An 18,116-nucleotide genomic window follows, 5' to 3' on the forward strand; every position below is an offset into this window, starting at 1 on the left:
TCTGTTTTATAATCTGGGCTTTACAAGCGCATGTAAAAATGTGTTTTATTTTTCAATTATTTCTTGGTATATATTGACTATTTACTATGCCAGAACAGTTACTGAACCAAAGTGGGCCCAGTTCTTGCTGAGTTACAGACAGCAACTACACCAAATGGAGTTGCCTCACAAGGTAAACTTTATTTGTACAAACAAGGAGATCATGGGGAATCATTTCCAAAGCTGTGTCTCTCTGAACCAGGGAAAGCAGGCTCCTTTAACTTAAGTGTGGGATAAATATCCAGAAGGGGATTTTAACATTGTAGTGAGGCTGAGGTAACAGCTAGGCCCTTTCTGAATCATCTGGGTAGTCATCTTCCTCAAATGTTTCTTTTTCAGTACTAGCAGTTTGTTAGTTTGTTTCTAAAAGGTAAGATTGACAGCTAGACAGAAGCTTCTAGGAGTTTAGTTCCTATAAGGTAAAATTGCCAACTGAACAGAAGTTTCTACGAGAGATTTTCTGAGTTCAGGGGATTAGGCCAAGACTATATACACTGAATTTTCCAGGAATGCAAACTACCAGACAACTAGAAGGAAGATGTGTTTCAGGTTTTTTGTTTTGTTTTGTTCTTATACTTGGAATTTTACCTAGATATTCTAACCATTTTAGAGGATCACACCACAGCCAGCAATACCATTGTTGCATCCACACGACTCCTGAAACAGAATGCTATGGGCTCCAGTGACAGTCACAACAAAGTTTATTACAATCAGAGGCAAGGCCGACGGATCGGGACCAACACTCTCCATAAGAGTGCGGCCCTGAACAGCCGGGGCACAGAGTTTTTAAAGGCGATCACATCGTTTTATCATTACCTGGGAACAGAACAGAGAAACAGTTCCCAGATGAGTTAGAAACAGTTCCCAGATGAGTTAGAAACAGTTGCCAGGAGTTAGAAACAGTTGACAAATGAGGTGATTATTTTAGACTTTCTGCCCCTAAGTTGCAACCAGTGGATCTCCTAGACCTTGCCTCTGATGCTCTTTGAGCTTTTGTTTCCTTCATTGGTAAAGCCTGATTTACAAGAGTATGAAGCGTAATTTACAAGAGTAAAGCAAGGCTGTTATCTCTTGACCTTCAATGTCAGAACAAAGCTGTTATTTTTCAAGCTACTCCTTAGCCCTACACTACAATTTAACCCTTACACCATATCTGAATCTGAGCCATCAGATTCAGTTATAGTGTAACTCTCAGTCTTCCATGTCACAGTTTACAGAGACCCTAGGCCACGTTACAAGCATCCGGCACCTCCTACAGCAGCCAGTACGGCCAGGATAGAGTATTCAATTACTAAATTGCTTAACCTTCATAATCAAATTACTAAAGGGTAACAGTAAAGAGTTATAAAAAGGAGGTGTTGGATCTGATTGAAGTTAAAACTTCTCGTCTGCAGTGGAGTCCTGGGCCTGTACTCACCTCAGTCTACCAAGCCTTAGCTTGAGTACTGACTCCCCACCATAGAAATATAGCAAATAAGGTTCCAGTATATTCAAGTGACCTGCTTACTGTGCTAACACGTTAGTGGCAGAACCCTTCATTTTACAGGTAAGAAAATTGAGGCCAGGAAAAATTAAGAGATTTGAAAGAGGGTGAACTGTGACAGAGGCAGGGCTAGAAGCTCCTGAGAATTCAGTTTGTAAATTCTCCAAGCAAGATCATTCCCAGAAATCCTGAGAGTGCCAGAAGAGAGCAAGTTTCCCTTTGTGGGGCACTGTCCAGAATGAGTGAAGACGTTTACCTAAAACCCTTCGTGGAAAGGAGTAGAGGCATACTTTCTTTTTTTCACCAGCTCAGAGCCAAAAAGTTTTCCCTTTTATCTCTTTGCTATGGTTTTAGGTAATTTTACTTGCTCTTGTAAGCTATGAAAATAACCACTGCAAGTAAAAGCAATCGCCTGAAGCTTTACATTTTACAGAGTTCTTACCACTATTTCCTGAGAACAACCCTTGAACAGTGTCTGGTATGGGGTAAATACTCCATATTTATTGAATGAATGATCGATCTAATAAGTGAATAAACTTTATGATATAAGAATAATTATCTCATTTGTATGGATTTGGTGACAAAGAGTCAAGCTGGGGGGCGGGGGGGGGGGGGCACCTGGGTGACTCACTCGGTTAAGATTCCAAGCCTTGATTTCAGCTCAGGTCATGATCTTATGGTTCCTGAGATCAAATTCCACATTTGACTGACTCCAGGCAGACAGCCAGAGCCTGCTTGGGAATCTCTCTCTCTCCCTCTCTCTTTGTCACTCCCTGCTCACATGTGTGCTCACTTTCTCTCTCCCTCTCTCTCAAACAAACAAACAACTTAAAAAAAGAGTCAAGCCAGTAATAATGATTTCTCCAATTTCTTTTGTGGAATTAGGATTCAAACTCAGGTCTGATTTCAATGGCATTCACACTTTTTTTTTTTTTTTTTTTTTAGAGAGAGAGCATGAGCCAGGGAGAGGGAGAGAGGGAGGGAGGGAGGGAGAGAGAAAATCTTAAGCAGACTCCTTGCTCACTCTGGAGCCTGATAAAAAGGCTGATCCCAAGACCCCGGGATCATGACCTGAGCTGAAATCAAGAATTGGACGCTCAACCAACTGAGCCACCTAGGCACCCCGAAACTTTGAACTTTGCAAAAAATATTTATTTTCGGGAAAGCACATGGTGGGGAGGGGCAGAGCGATGGGGGCAGAGGATCTGAAGTGGGCTCTGCTGTGACAGGCTGACAGCAGTGAGCCCAAAGGGGGCTCAATGTCATGAACCATGAGATCATGACCTGAGCGAAAGTTGGACACTCAACCAAGCCACCCAGGTGCCCCAAAGCTTTGAACTTTTAATGAAAGTTTGGGACTGCATGCCTTATAGGCCCTGTAGAGAAACCTAACAGGAAACACGCAGTAGCAGACTGATGCCTCACCCAGACTCAATGAGTCCATACCCAGCTTTTTCATATTTTGCTGCTGACAGCTAGCACCTGCACGTTATCCCAGCCCTGCAGATTACCCTCAGGCACTGGAGTGAGCTGAAAGTACCTGGGAGTTTAATGTTTCATCCAACTACACGCTCTATAGCTTATAGCCAGAGACAGGCTCCTGTGAGGTACCAAAGCCCAGCTCTTTTGCTTCAAGACAGAACTAACTTTGAGGGGTATTCTTTTGTTCTAGAGCTCCCATGGGACCAGGCTGAGTGTGGGATTTCTGAAATCACCCCTTCACTTGGCTTCTTCCGGTTCCCTATTCTTCATCCTCCCTTCCCCCCTGCCCCACTCCTTTTTTGCTTATTGGTTTCTCCTGGAAGCCCTTTCTTTATAAGTCATAGCATCCAAATTCTGGATTCAGGGCATACTTCTGCAAGAACTCAACCCAACATGCTCACTGACTCTGCAGATGATGAAAATGGCATGCACACTTTCAGACAGTAAGGATACCTAGAAAACCCTTTCAGATAGCACTATAGCATTGTGTAGCAGCAAGAGTCCTCTGTTTTTTTCTACGTGAAAACAATAAAAAGAGGAAGTGGCCCATGGGGGTGGGGAAATCTCACATTACTGCGGCCTTCAGTCAGGCCTGTGCTATAAAGATAGAAATAATCTCCTTCCTTTCATAGACTTTTAAATCATCTGTGTTTTAGAGGACCAAAGAGAACAAATAATTCTGAATCCAACTAATGAGAGAAAATGTATGAAATTTAGTGCATAGTAAGTGCTTGATACATGATTAAACATTTTTTTAATTCTATTTACCAGGGTTGTTTTTTTATTTTTTTTATCAGTCCTTCTTATAGCTTTCCAAAGCATCAAGATTGTTTTTAATGCATGAAACTTCCAATCAAAATATTCACAGATACTTTATTTCTCTTAAAATATCTAGGATCCAAATTGGTTACCCTTTGATTTTTTTCCAAAAGCCTAGAGTCCAAGGAGACAATTTTGTGCCAAGCTTGACAAAGGGTGGGGAATCCCAGGATGGTGAGCCAGCTCAGAGGTGTTTACAGTGCTGTCATGGTTCTTCCCCTAAACTGCATTGTCGCGGTGTCCCAGAACATGGGCATCTGCAAGAACGGGGGCGTGCTGTAGCCCCCGCTCAGGAATGAATTCAAGTACACTATTTCCAAAGAATGACCACATCTTCCTCATAGAACGTAAGCAAAATTTAGTGATTATGGGTAGGAAGACATGGTTCTCTATTCCCAAGAAGAATCAGCCTTTAAAGGAAAAGAATTAATTTAGTTCTCAGTTGAGACCTTAAAGAACCTCCCCAAGAAGCTCATTTTTCTTGCCAAAAGTCTGGATGATGCCTTAAAAGTTATTGAGTAATTGGAATTAGCAAATAAAGTGGACATGGTTTGGATAGTGGGAGGCAGTTCTGTTTATAAGGAAACCACGAAGAAACCAGGCCACCTTAGACTATTTGTGACAAGGATTATGCAGGAATTTGAAAGTGACATACTTTTTCCAGACTTTGATTTGGAGAGATATAAACTTCCCCCAGTATACCCAGGTATTCTTTCTGATGTCCAGGAGGAGAAAGGCATTGAGTACAAATTTGAAGTATATGCAAAGAATGATTAATGTGGAGGTGTTTTCTAATGTATTTCAAGTTGTTCCCCCTCCCCTCCAAACAATTACATGTTTTCATATTAGAAAAAAAAGACTTTTGTTGACTTTAGGTCAATGGATAATTATTTCTAAGCAATGAATTTTTATTAATTAATCTTAATTAGACTATAGTTAAGATCAGTCTTAACTAGACCATATCAGATACGATTTGTGAAGCATTTCTTGCTATAACTGTAGGATGCCCATCAAGGTCCAGCACCCTGCCTAAGGTAGCATATCTACCAAGAGCCAAACTGAGAAAGTCTCCTAACAGCATGAGTTTAAAGCAGGACCTAAAGAGAGGACTGGAGAGAATTTGTCCAAAGGTCAGAAATGAATTATAAACAGAAGAGCAAGAACTCAGATATTAAAAGACAATTAGATCAAAATAGGGACTATGAATTCTCGATGCATATCACAATTCTGAAAAAAAGTTCTGTTCACTCAGAAAGGGAACCAGCAAGTTGAGAACTCCAGTATATTCTATAGGGATAGTAAAGAGGCCAGTAGGACACTACCTTTTTGAAGGTTAAAAGAGAAGGTCTGAGACCTCTAAAATCTCTGTTTCTGATCTACAGTGAGATTCCATGGGATATTATGATGCTAGAAGACTAGACTGTTCTTTATCAAAAAGTAAACCTAATAACAAGCATTTAGCTAAAATTAGAAAAAAGGTAATGAATTGAAAGTGGATAATGCTAGAAACCAAAATTATGAAGTTGGAAACTAAACTTCAATGAATTAGAAAATGAAAATTAAAAAACAAAAACAAAAAACAAAAAACCTAGAAGCCAAGAGTCCAAGGAGAGATAACGCAAATTTTTGCCCCTAAAACCTTAATGGCTATATCACAGACAAAATATTTATTTTATTAAGGAAAGACCTTGAATTTTTCCTCAAGAGCTTAGGGTATAAGAAATAAAGTAAAAAGCAATAGCCCAAAGATATTGGGAGAGTGACAGAAGACAAAAACTAGCAAAGACAACATTTACCAGTTCCTATATTGTTTCCATTTATGCCATGTTTTCATTAGGGATAGTGAGAAAAAAATGAGATATAACATATAAATAAAAATGAGATATAACATATAAATTTCTTAAAATAAACATCATAATAATAACAATGACCATTTCCTAATGTTTTATTTCTTTTAACGTTGTCAAAATATAATTTGAAAAACCTGGACATTAAATTAAATAATATTTTTCCAAAGCGATGTTCTTGGGAAGATGTACACCCAGTGCAATGCTGCTTCTCTTTGTCTGTTTGTTTGTTTTTAAATTCCAGTGTAATTAACACACAATGTTATATTAGTTTCAGGTGTACAGTATAGTGATTTGACAATTCTATACATTACTCAGTGCTCATCACAATACATGTAGTCTTAATTCCCTTCACCTATTTTACCCACCTCCCCACCCACCAGTTTGTTCTCTCTAGTTAAGTGTCTTTTTTGTTTGTCTTATTTTTCTTTGTTCATTTGTTTTGTTTCTTAAATTCTACATGAGTGAAATCATATGGTATTCGTCTTTCTCTGACTTCTTTTACTTAGCTTTATACCCTTTAGATCCATCTATGTTGTTGCAGATGGCAAGATTTCATTCTATTTTATGGCTAAGTAATATTATATTATATATATACCACATCTTCTTTATCCATTCATATTATGAATATGTGGTCTGCTTCCATAATTTGGCTATTGTAAATCAACATAGGGACACATGTATCTCTCCAAATTAGTGTTTTTATATTCTTTCGGAAAATACCCAGTACTGGAATTACTGGATTATACAATAATTCTGTTTTTAACTTTTTGAAGAACTTCCATACTGTTTTCCATAGTGGCTGCACCAGCTTGTATTCCCACCAACAGTACACAAATGTCCCTTTTTCTCCACATCCTGGCCAACAACATTTGTTCTTGCATTTTTGATGTTAGCCATTCTGATAGGTGTGAAGTGATATCTCATTGTGGTTTTGATTTGCATTTCCCTGATGATGAGTGATGTTGAGCATCTTTTCATGTCTTTTGGCCATTGTATATCTTCTTTGAAGAAATGTTTGTTCATGTCTCCTGCCCATTTTTAATTGGATTATTTGTTTTTTTGTGTGTGATGAGTTGTATAAATTCTTTATATATTTTGGATATTAACTCTTTATCGGATATGTCATTTGCAAATATCTTCTCCCATTCAGTAGGCTATCTTTTAGTTTTGTTGGTTGTTTCCACTGCTGTGCAGAAGCTTTTTGTTTTGATGTAGTCCCAAAAGTTTATTTTTGTTTTTGTTTCCCTTGCCTCAGGAGACATATGAAGAAAGATGTTATGGCTGATGTCAGACAAATTACTGCTTATGCTCTCTTTTAGGATTTTTATAGTTTCACATTTAGGTCCTTAATCTGTTTTGAGTTTATTTTTGTGTATGGTGTAAGAAAATGATCCAGTCATTTTCTTTTCATGGGGCTGTCCGGTTTTCCCAACACCATTTGTTGAAGACACTGTCTTTTTCCCATTGCATATTCTTGCTTTCCTTGCCATAGATTAATTGACCATGTAAATGTGGGTTTATTTCTGGGTTCTGTATTCAGTTCCATTGAAATATATGCCTATTTTTGTGCCAGTACCATACAATTTTGATTACTACAGCTTTGCAGTATACCTTGAAATCTGGGATTGTGATACCTCCAATTTTGTTCTTCTTTCTCAAGATTTCTCTGGCTATTTGGGGTCTTTCGTTGCTCCATACAAATTTTAGGACAATGTGTTCTAGTTCTATGGAAAATGCTTTTGGCATTTTGATAGGAATTATAGTAAATCTGTAGATTGCTTTTGATGGTATGGACATTTCAACAATATTGTTTCTCCCAATCCACCATGAACATGGACTATCTTTCTATTTATTTGTGTCATCTTCAGTTTCAACAATGACTTTTTTTCTTTTAATAAAAATCTCCTGAAAAGCTAACCATGCCACATTGAACAGTCATAAGTGATCATCTCTGAGTGGTGAGACTAACAAGATTTTTTTTTCTTTTCTGCCTGTATAAACATTACTTTTTAAAAACAATGAACTATGCTCAAATAATAAAAGCTGTAAAAATTCGAATCATACAGAAGTATGCAGAATGATATATTTTTTAAAAAGTCTACTTTCAATTGTTCTGGACTTTTGGGAAAGATGGCTAAGTAGGAGGACCCTAAATTCACCTTGTCCCATGGACACAACTATTGATAACACTCACATCAGTGTAAATAACCAAGAAAAATACCTGAAGAGTGGCAAAACAAACTCTACAATGAAATGTACAGAAGCCACAATGAAGAGGGTAGGAAGGACAGAGATGAGCTGGGGAGCTAAACCCCCAATGTCTGGTTGCTGGAGGGAGAGAGTTGTGGGTGTGTAAGGGGAGAAAAATAGACTATCACACTGGGGAGCCTGCATGAGGAAGAGGAATCCTCATAACATTTGGCTTTGAAAAACAGAGGCGCTAAATTTTTTGAGTTCTTACAACCAGCAGGACTTAAAGCCTAGAACTTTAAAAATCAGCAGCCCTTAGGAGAGCAATAGGAAACTGAGTCTGTGTCCTTAAAGAGATAGCACAACAAATAGCCCATAGAGATAAGGCATAGAAGCAGCCTTATCTGAAGAAAGGCTGAAAACCTTTCAGAAAAACCTCCTGGGGCATATGCAAGGGAGAATTATTTACTAAATCTCTAAGTTTGGTGAAGGACTTCTCCAGGAAGTCCCTCCCCCACCCCCCAGCATAAACACAGGGCCACTTGCGGAAACCAGCACAGCTGTTGGTTTTCGCTACCTAACTGCTTATGCCACACCCTGTGCCCTCCAGCTGGGCCTGCCTCAGTCTTAGAGTTGTAGGTCCCCTCCCCTGGAAGACTGGTGCAAACCTTGCCAACACTGTGTATCCAGACTGTGCACTCTGTGGGACCTTATTCCTGGCAGTGACCGTGGCAGGTCACCTCCCACGGAAGACGCGCGCACCTTATTAAAACTGCTTGTCTCAGCTGGCCCCAGTCTTGGTAGCAGCTGTGCATCTCCTGTGGAAAAAAAATTAAAAAAAAAAAAGGAACAGAACACTGGCTAAAAGACAGAGGCATGTTTTTTATGCCAGCAGAGCACTGTGTCACCCTAAGTCATTTAATTTGCCTGGGATCCCATTCCTCATCTGTACAATGCAGATCACTGAGGCCCTGTCCACCGTGAGTTAAGCCCTATATAACAGTGGTTTACACTCTTCTCCGAGTGACTCTTGAAGACTGTTTTCCTGTTTTATAATTTTTTTTAATGTTTATTTATTTTTGAGAGAGAGAGCAAGAGACAGAGCATGAGCAGTGGAGGGGCAGAGAGAAAGAGAGGGAGACACAGAATCAGAAGCAGGCTCCAGGCTCTGAGCTGTCAGCACAGAGCCCAACGCGGGGCTCAAACTCACAAACTGTGAGATCGTGACCCGAGCTGAAGTCGAACACTCAACCAACTGAGCCACCCAAGCGCCCCCTGTTTTCCTGTTTTAAAACAAAGGGGTAACAGAGGGAGTAAAATATAAGAAACTGAACACATCAAGTTTTTACCATTGTTTTAATTAGTAAAACAAAATCAACAGAAGTCAAATTATATGCAACAATGGCTCTAACATGCAAGAAGTCAATAGGAATTTTATATAGGAAATGCCTTATGCACTATAACAGATTACCAATAATTTGACAGTTATCTTTCAAAACATTTCACAATTCCCAGCAGAGTATGCAAACTGGAAGTTAATTCTAAACATGCATAGCTATATTCTTATTGAGTTTTGTGTGAAGAGACTGGAGAGTTCAGATCTGGCAAAGAAACTAATGGTGAACATGAGGATTCTCTCCTCCCCACCCCACCTCTAAGCTTCCAGCCCTGAAACGTACATCTATATGCCTAGACAGGTCAAATATGCCAGACAGTGCCCATTAGAGAATTATCAAGTAGATTATACTTGTATTATCATCAATATAACTTTATGATTTGTATCATGGAACATAAAAGGCTAACAGCATTAAAAAGAATGCAGGATTTGGGAATAGTCCAATTTAAATGCACCATCTTCAAACCTGAAAAAAAAAGAAAAAAGGCTTGTTAGCAAATGCATTTATTTTATTTTATTTGGATTACAGATCACATCAACACACTTGTCTAACTTCTGCTGTGTAAATCACTGTTTGTAAAAGAAATAGCTGCAGACAATTATCCAAACCCATTACCAAGAGCATATCCCATGAATTTATCCCATTGGTTTTCCTATAACCTTAGAGGAAAGAATGCTGGTATTAGAGGTAGGGTCCTGGCTCTCCCATTTAGTAACTGTGTGACTCTGGGCAGGTCACCCAAACTCTCTGATGCTCTCTCAAATCGATTTCCCTGTGCTAGAACATAATGGGAAATTTGAATAGGTTTTCGCTATGATGGTACCCTATGAAGTAGAATTTCACTGAAAAGCTGTATTTTCTATCTCTGTATTCCAACCAACAATGCAGAGAAGTCCAATTCCTCCCTCTCTCACGCTGCTAGAAGTTTCTGTAGATACATATATTATAGTATCTTTAAATTGCATCATAACAATGTTTCCATTTCTTGTATTTAAAAAAAATTTTTTTTTGAGAGAGAGAGAGCAAGAGACAGAGTGAGCAGAGAGGGGCAGAGAGAAAGACAGGGAGACAAAGAATCTGAAGCAGGCTCCAGCCTCTGAGCTGTCAGCACAGAGCCTGATGCAGGGCTCAAACCCATGAACTGTGAGGTCATGACCTGAGCCAAAGTCGGACACTTAACCAACCGAGCCACCCAGGCGCCCCTCCATTTCTCTCCTCTATTGGACTGGAGCCTCTAGAAGGCAAACACAGCGCCCACACACTAAGGCTGAACAAGAGACTGAAGGAACAGGATGTCTGCAGAATCATGTCACTCCTCTCTTCGGGCTGAATAACAAAGCAACTGCTATGCAAAGGAAGAGAACAGTTCATTTCTGAAGGCCCAGAGATGCACACTGTAGAAGTGGAAGAAGAAAGATCAGACCTTCGCAGGAAATGTAGGTAAACTGGCTGCCCCTATCCTGTTACACCACTCCAACAGCTCCTCTGACTTTGTTTAGAGGGCTAGGGACGCCAGCAGCATTAGACTAGGGCTACATACCTTTCTCATGCCACTCCACAGGAAAAGAAAATGTATTCCGTGTAGGATTATTTGCCTGCTGAAATGCTATCCTGATTAATATATTCCCTATAATGAGGGTTATCCTATTAGAGTTGTCTTTAGTCCCCAGGACAGTGAAACAAGAAAGTATTTTCACCTACCTCCATGATGCTGGTTACTTATCTCGCTCTACAAAAAAGAAAATGGAGAAAGACAGTAAGTTTTACTTTTAAAATACCATATGCTAACAAATGTCTAAAACTGTTACAAATGAGGCTGTTAGAATAGCCTGCTGTCCCTAACCATGAATACTCAGTAGGGCCAACCTTGCCTACTAGGCTCAGATCCCAACCCATCAAGGGAGTACTGGATAAGGAACTAGGATAGCAGGTCTCACAAAGGCCTGTGCCTCCCTGAGACTTTTGATGGTTCTACATATCCATGAGGCTGTCAGGAAAGCCCAAAGAAGCTAGCAGGTAAGAAACATTAGGAGTTTGTGTGCATTTGTGCAATTGCTGGTTACTGCTGCTCCCTGTTTTTGCTACAGGGAAACTACTGTTTTAGGGATCATGCTGTGCAGAGGTCTCTCAAGGTGCCACTAATCAGAGCTTTACAATGTTCCCTGTCAATTGCAGTATGCAGATTTTTTTATATCAAAGCGTCTTTAAGCTGTGCCTATTCTCAGATACAACTGTCAGTAGCTAAGGAAAGAACTTAAAAACTTACCCCACATAACGACCGTGGGCTCACTGAGAGTAGTATGATTCACCTGGCAGCTATACTCATCTTCAACAGTGGGAGTAAATTCGGTGTGGACCAGAAGATAGAAAGTCCAGTCCCTGTTGAAGGACAGATCTGTCTGTTCCGCTTCCATCTTCTTTCCATTCTTCATCAAGGTGATATCAATTTGTGGTGGGTGGAACCCCGAAACGTAGCAGTTCAGAAAATTTGGCTTTCCATTCTCTGCTGGGTGACGGGAGTAAACCTGAACCTTTGGAGGATCTGAGGGACATCAAGGAAAGACAAATGAAAGTTGCACGGTATTTCACTTGGGGCCACCTTGGTCTAAAGCTAGATTGGGCAACAATGTTTAAATCTGATCACTGATTTCTCCCAATTCCATTTCCACTCTGTCTACTTTTCCAAAAAGCTACCCATTTTGAGGGATAAACCATGATTTAGTATCTTTTTCACATACTTTCTCTACTCGTGGCTTTTTGGTTTTTTTCTACAGATTTCTAGTAGTATTGTCTTCTGTCACTGGAGTTTGTGCCAAATCTTTAAGACCTTTATGTGGAGACTCTCAAGAACTTTTGATGGCTTCTCAGCACCCATATAATTCCTCAACACATGTCTCAAGAGTCCTCATGATTTGGCCCCACCCTCCTTTTCAAACTTCATTTCTCATTTCATACACTCTCCATAATAGCCACATCAAAAAACTCATGTTACTGTACTTTGTTTCAGCCTATCTTTTTTTTTTTTTTTTTTTTTTTTTTTACTATTTATTACTTTCTTTTTTGGTTCATGCTCCTGCCTAGACCCACACCCATCTGACTTCTCAATATGTATTAAGTGTCTAGAATAGTGCCTGGCACATACCAATTGTTCTGTAAGTGGCACATGTTGTTATTAGTATTACCTCAAACAAAACTTAAATGCCTACAGAAGTCAGAAGATACCGGGGTGCCTGGGTGGCTCAGTCGGTTAAGCGGCCGACTTCGGCTCAGGTCATGATCTCACGGTCCGTGGGTTCAAGCCCCGCGTCGGGCTCTGTGCTGACAGCTCAGAGCCTGGAGCCTGTTTCAGATTCTGTGTCTCCCTCTCTCTGACCCTCCCCTGTTCATGCTCTGTCTCTCTCTGTCTCAAAAATAAATAAACGTTAAAAAAAAATTAAAAAAAAAAAAAAAAAAAAAAAAAAAAGAAGTCAGAAGATACCATAAATGAGTGATATGGGCTCGGTAAGAACATTATGTAAGGGTGAAGACCGTGGCAAATGGGAAAGAACATATTCTCCATTTTGACTAAGTGGAGTAATGTGTATAAAAGTGGGATTTGCATTTTTAATTAGCACCCTCAAGTGATTGCTACAACTAGCCATGTTGGAAATACATTGCTGCTATAGAATATGCTTTTCCAAAATGGGATGCATAACTAGATCTACCCTGGGGATATGGAAAGAAACTATCAAAAACTCTACTTCCATATTTTTCATCCAATGAAGAGAAGTATTACTGCTACTAAGCACACAGACTGACACTAATTCATGTGTATAATTCACTTTTAAATACACACACATGCAGGGTACAAGATCACTAAAAGGCAACTCCTCCATGTCCAGGATGTGATAGGGAGGAGTGCCAGGATATTCTGACCAAATATATCTGTCTACAAACACCCCATCATCAAAGGAAAGATCACCAGCCCCAATAGGAGCTACACTGGGGATCCCAATGAAGCTTTGATTTTTTTTCATTAAGTTAAAGTGAGGACAAATCAGAAAGCATTTTATATTGGAGCTTCTAATAATTAGAACATAATAAATACCACAAGAATCAGAGCACAAGTTCATCAGGCCTAGAATTCTCTCTATGAGGGAGCCAGGCAGGGTTCTGCAAGAACATCACAATAATCTCTTCTGAGAGGAAGATGAGTATCAGATAAGCCTTGGTTTGTTTCTGGGCTCAGCCACTTACTGGCTCTGTGACTTTTGGACAGTTCTTCTGAAGCTTAATTGAAAAATCAACTTCTGTGCACACTGAAACAAAACCCACACGGGGACAGAGCAAAAAATAGACCTCCCCCACAACAGCAATCATCATTACCCATTTCTTATGTATCTTCTAGAAGTGATCTATTCATGGCATGTATTACCCTAGAAATTTTCAAAGTAAGATTTTTCTTTTAATGTGAGCTTATTTTTTTAAAGATTTCTATAGTTGCCAGCAAATATCAATAATAGTAACTGTGCTTTACTTTGTAAACAGATTATAAATACCTTTATCTCATGATCAAAAGATCCAGCTTCACAGAGGCTTTTGTGAGGGGAAAATGTGAGAGGGTCTGGTATATTGAAAGGTATATAGACCGTGCTCAGGATCTAGAGTGTCCATGACAGACAACCTGGCCAACCAGGTTGATTATCCTTATCACTGGTTTTACAATCTCCCTGACTTGTAAACCTTCGCTTTTTCAAAACAGAAAGTAGAGGCTTAGTTCTTATTGGAAAGAACCAGGCAAAGAGCCGAGGAGGAAGCCCTCTGTGAAGAAAAGGAAACAAGGCCCGAATGCTCTCCAGCTTGCTAGCAAGAATCTCACACCCGAAGGTGACAAGGAGGTACTGGAAAACCACAGGCAGTAGAGCCAAAGTTGAGCCATTTTCCCCCCAAAAATGTTCTAGTCCCCCTCGACTGTCTGCCATTTCTCCCACGTTGTGTGTTTAAGTTAAACGCTCGGTATCTCCCTTTATCTGTGAGATGCTGATGATAACCATTATATTCACATTCGTAAGCTCATCTCAAAATCAAGTGACATAAAGCACAAAAGGTCCCCGGCACGCTCCTTACCAATAACTAGTAGCTCTTATGATTATTAAAAGCGACATGTAATGGCAACAAGTGAATTAAATGATGTGAAAGCGCTTCGTAACACCTCAAAGCAGTCTACAAATGCCACGTGCGGATCCCTCCCCTGTTTGTTGGGCGGGTGAACCCGCCGGGCGTGCCGGAGAAATCCGCGATCCGAGTGGAGTAGAGTTGCAGGGGACCGAAGTACCTGCGCGGTGCCTCCCGCAAGCCCAGTCGGACGTCTCCACCCATTTACAGCCTGGGATCCCGCGTCCTTAGGACCCGCCTTCCAGCCCTCCCAGGCAGCTGCGCTCGGGAAACTAGAGGTTACGCGGAAGAGAAACCCTCCCCCACCTCGGTCGTTCCGAAGTCTGTCATCACCCCGAAACTTTGTCCTGACCCACCTGGCACGGGCACGCCAAAGGCGTCCCCCGTCCCTCTCTCCCGAAGAAGTAAAAGGATACTTGTGTCCTGGGCTCACACCCCTCCCCACTGCCCGGCCACCCCACCGCTACCCGGCCCGGAGACCAAGCCCGCGGCTAGTCCCCAGGGAGGAGAAGGAGTGGGTGACTTACAGAGTTAAAGCTGAGACAGCCAAACAGATCGGGGTACAGAAGAGGAAGGGCTAGAACAAGAGGGGACACTCACGCTGGACGGCATCCAGGTGGGACAGATAGAGCAGTCCGAGCAGGACCAAGACCACAAAACGCGCCATTGCTAGCAGAGCAGCGCCAGAAGTAGGACTGGCCAGCCCGCCCAGCGCCTCTACTTATATGCCACGCGCGCACAGCCAGTCAGAACGCTTACGGCAGGGGCCGTCACTTGTCTCCTAGCGCGCGGTGCCGGGCCAGGTTAGAGAGGGGGACTTCCCCGTTTTCAGTTTCATTTTCCTATAACGTCCCTTGATGCTTAGAAAGGCTTGGGCTGGGCCGAGTAGTTTCGCTGTCTATAAACCCGCGCCCTTCGATTTGGGGTGCACGCCAGAGCTTGTGCGGAGGGCCTCCTATCCTAGAACTTCGGGCTGGAAGTACTCTGGTCCAGCCCCTCTCTGAGAACCAGCCAGCCTCAGAGTGACTTGCTTACCATGTCCCTAGCAGGACCTGAGGACATGTGGTTTTCATTCAAGAAAACTGAAGCCCAGAAAGATTAAGAGCGCGGACAAAGGACGAATGGTGTGGGGCAGAATAAGAACTTCGATTAAGAACTATGGCCCCGGAAATATAATGTAGGGTTACGGGTTCTCTGAGTAAGAAAAACAGTCCCCAAGCCTCGAGGTCTCTTGAGGACAGCTCAGAGAACTGTCCAGAATGGACAAGGACCTTATTGCTTCCTCAATTCCTTCAGGCCAAAGTTTGCTTTTGTAAAGCCCTGTGCCAAGAAAATTTTCCCTGTATCTTCCTGCTGTTGTTTAGGTAATTTTCTTAGTTTTGTTGATTTGTGAGAAAAACAACCACTGCCAAAGCAGTAACTGCCTAGAGCTTTAGAGTTTACAGACCCCTTTAGGTACGTCATTCCTTTGGAATTACCACACTGGAATGGCGCCTGATACATAGCAGGTATTCCGTAAATGGAATGAATGAATGAATGAACGGACGAATGATTGAATGAACAAACCGGTAAATATGTGAATAAACGGTAGGAAATAGGAATCACCCCATTAATTTTTATGAATAAGGGATAACAAAAGCTGAGACTAGGATTCAAACTTGCCTGATGCTATTGCCATTCATGCGTTAGACTCTTGGAAAATAAGGGCTCTGAAATTTTAGTGAGAATTTGGATTGCATGGGCCATAGGTCCAGCCAAAGAAGTCAAACCTACTGACTGTAAGAGCTTAACAATGTTGGACAGACCCACTAAGAAAACTTACTCTCCAGACATACCATAAAAAAGATGCTGACATCACATGACAACTCAGTCCAGCAGTCTTTTCTCAACCATGGGGGCGGGAGAGACGGAGATCTTGGAAATCACCATGGTTTTCAGTTAAAGGGAGTTGGGTTGTGATTCCCCAAAAAGCCAACAAATATGTTATGTTATAGATTTCTTTTATGTGTTTTTAGACCTCGTAATAACCCCTAATGTGGAAGCCACGTCTGAACTAGAAAAAGAATACTCTCCACAGATCTAATGAAATGAGATAATGCACAGAGAGCCTCACACAGTTCCTAGCGGAGTGTTTTATAATGTTTAACAAATGTACTATGATTATTGTTGTTACATACCTAGTTTTCCTACCAGCTCAATCTATAACTCTCTTGTGGTACAAGAATAATTGTCATGCATAAAGTTACAAGTAAACCAATTCTTGCTTCTCCCATTTGTGTGTGTGTGTGTGTGTGTGTGTGTGTGTGTGTGTTTAACTCATTTAAGGCTCTTAAGGCCTGAAATGTTAGTGTTGAAGTGTTTTCTAGTGCCCTGAGAGTATAGGAAGACTCATGGCTATATTTTACCTCTAAATTCCCTGTTTACTACATCATAGAGAAATACTATACTTAAAATTCATTATAGATAGATTCTGACGTATTCACTTAGAAAACCAATTTAAAAAGCAATTTTAAAATGCAGCAAAGACAAAAAGATAACAAAAAAAAAATAAAATGCAGTAAAGACAGAAAAGTATATCTTCCAGTTTTCTGTGTTTGGGGAACTCCTGTATTTTCCTTGAATTTCCATTTATGACATGCTTTGAGTAGTGAGAATGAAAATGAGATATAAAGTTTGTTTGCTTTATTGAGACCGTTTGTCTAGGAGGGTAAGCTTGTAGAAATCACAAACATGGCAATTTAATAGTGTTATTTCCCAGTCGTGGGTATAGCAGCTGTACTTTTTTTTTTTTTTTTTTTTTTTTGCCTATAGGACTCTCCTAAAAATTTTTTTACAATGAATATTAATTCAAAATAGTAAATATTTTGGGGCACCTGGGTAGCTCACTTCATTAAGTGTCCAACCTTGGTTCAGGTCATGATCTCATGGTTTGTGAGTTCAAGCCTCGCATTAGACTGTATGCTGTCAGCACTGAGCCTGCTTCGGATCTTCTGTCACCCCCTCTTTTTCTCTCTGCCCCTCCCCCACTCACACTTTCTCTCAAAAATAAACAACATTAAAAAAAATTCAAAATAGTAAATATTTTCAAGAATGTGCAAGAACTGGAACTCTCATGTCCTCATGGTGGGAATGTTAAATGATATAATTATTTTGGAAAACAATTTGGGTGCCTGGGTGGGCTCAGTCAGTTTAGAGTCAGACTTCGGCATGGGTCATGATCTCATGGTTCGTGAGTTCAAGCCCCACATCGGGCTCTGTGCTGACAGCTCAGAGCCTGGAGCCTGCTTCAGATTCTGTGTCTCCTTCTATCTCTGCCTTTCCCCCATTCGTGCTCTGTCCTGTTCTCTCAAAAATAAATAAACATTAAAATATTTTTTAAAAAAAGAAAAACAATTTGACAATTTTTTTAAAAAGTTAAACATGTACTGTCCAGGCACTCTAAGTATCTACCCAAGAGAAAACAAAAGCATTTGTCTATACAAAGACCTGTACACAAACATTCATAGCAGCTTTATTTGTAATAGCCAAAAGCTAAAAGCAATTCGAATGTCAACAGGTGATTGGATAAACAAATTGTGGAATATATCCATAGAGTGGAATACCATCAGCATTAAGCAAGGAATGAAGGACCGGTGCACACAACAACATAGATGAAATAATTATGCTGAGTGAAAGAAGCCAGACAAGAAAAAGTATATACTG

General features: G+C 40.6%; 1 protein-coding gene and 1 pseudogene across 1 annotated transcript; one reads left to right on the forward strand and one right to left on the reverse strand.

Moving 5' to 3' along the window:
- Window positions 1–4,030: 4,030 nt before the first annotated feature.
- Window positions 4,031–4,600, forward strand: LOC132669178 (dihydrofolate reductase pseudogene; annotated as a pseudogene).
- A 4,602-nt stretch (window positions 4,601–9,202) lies between these two features.
- B2M (beta-2-microglobulin) lies at window positions 9,203–15,142 on the reverse strand. The gene is made up of 4 exons (XM_060618692.2): window positions 15,015–15,142; window positions 11,527–11,802; window positions 10,962–10,989; window positions 9,203–9,725 (listed from the first exon to the last, which is right to left on the reverse strand). Exons 1-3 carry the CDS (start codon window positions 15,079–15,081, stop codon window positions 10,976–10,978), a joined length of 357 nt encoding a protein of 118 aa, XP_060474675.1. The 5' UTR covers window positions 15,082–15,142; the 3' UTR covers window positions 9,203–9,725; window positions 10,962–10,975.
- Window positions 15,143–18,116: the final 2,974 nt, after the last annotated feature.

Source organism: Panthera onca, chromosome B3, assembly GCF_046562875.1.
Source record: "Panthera onca isolate mPanOnc1 chromosome B3, mPanOnc1 haplotype 2, whole genome shotgun sequence".
Lineage (NCBI taxonomy): Eukaryota > Metazoa > Chordata > Mammalia > Carnivora > Felidae > Panthera > Panthera onca.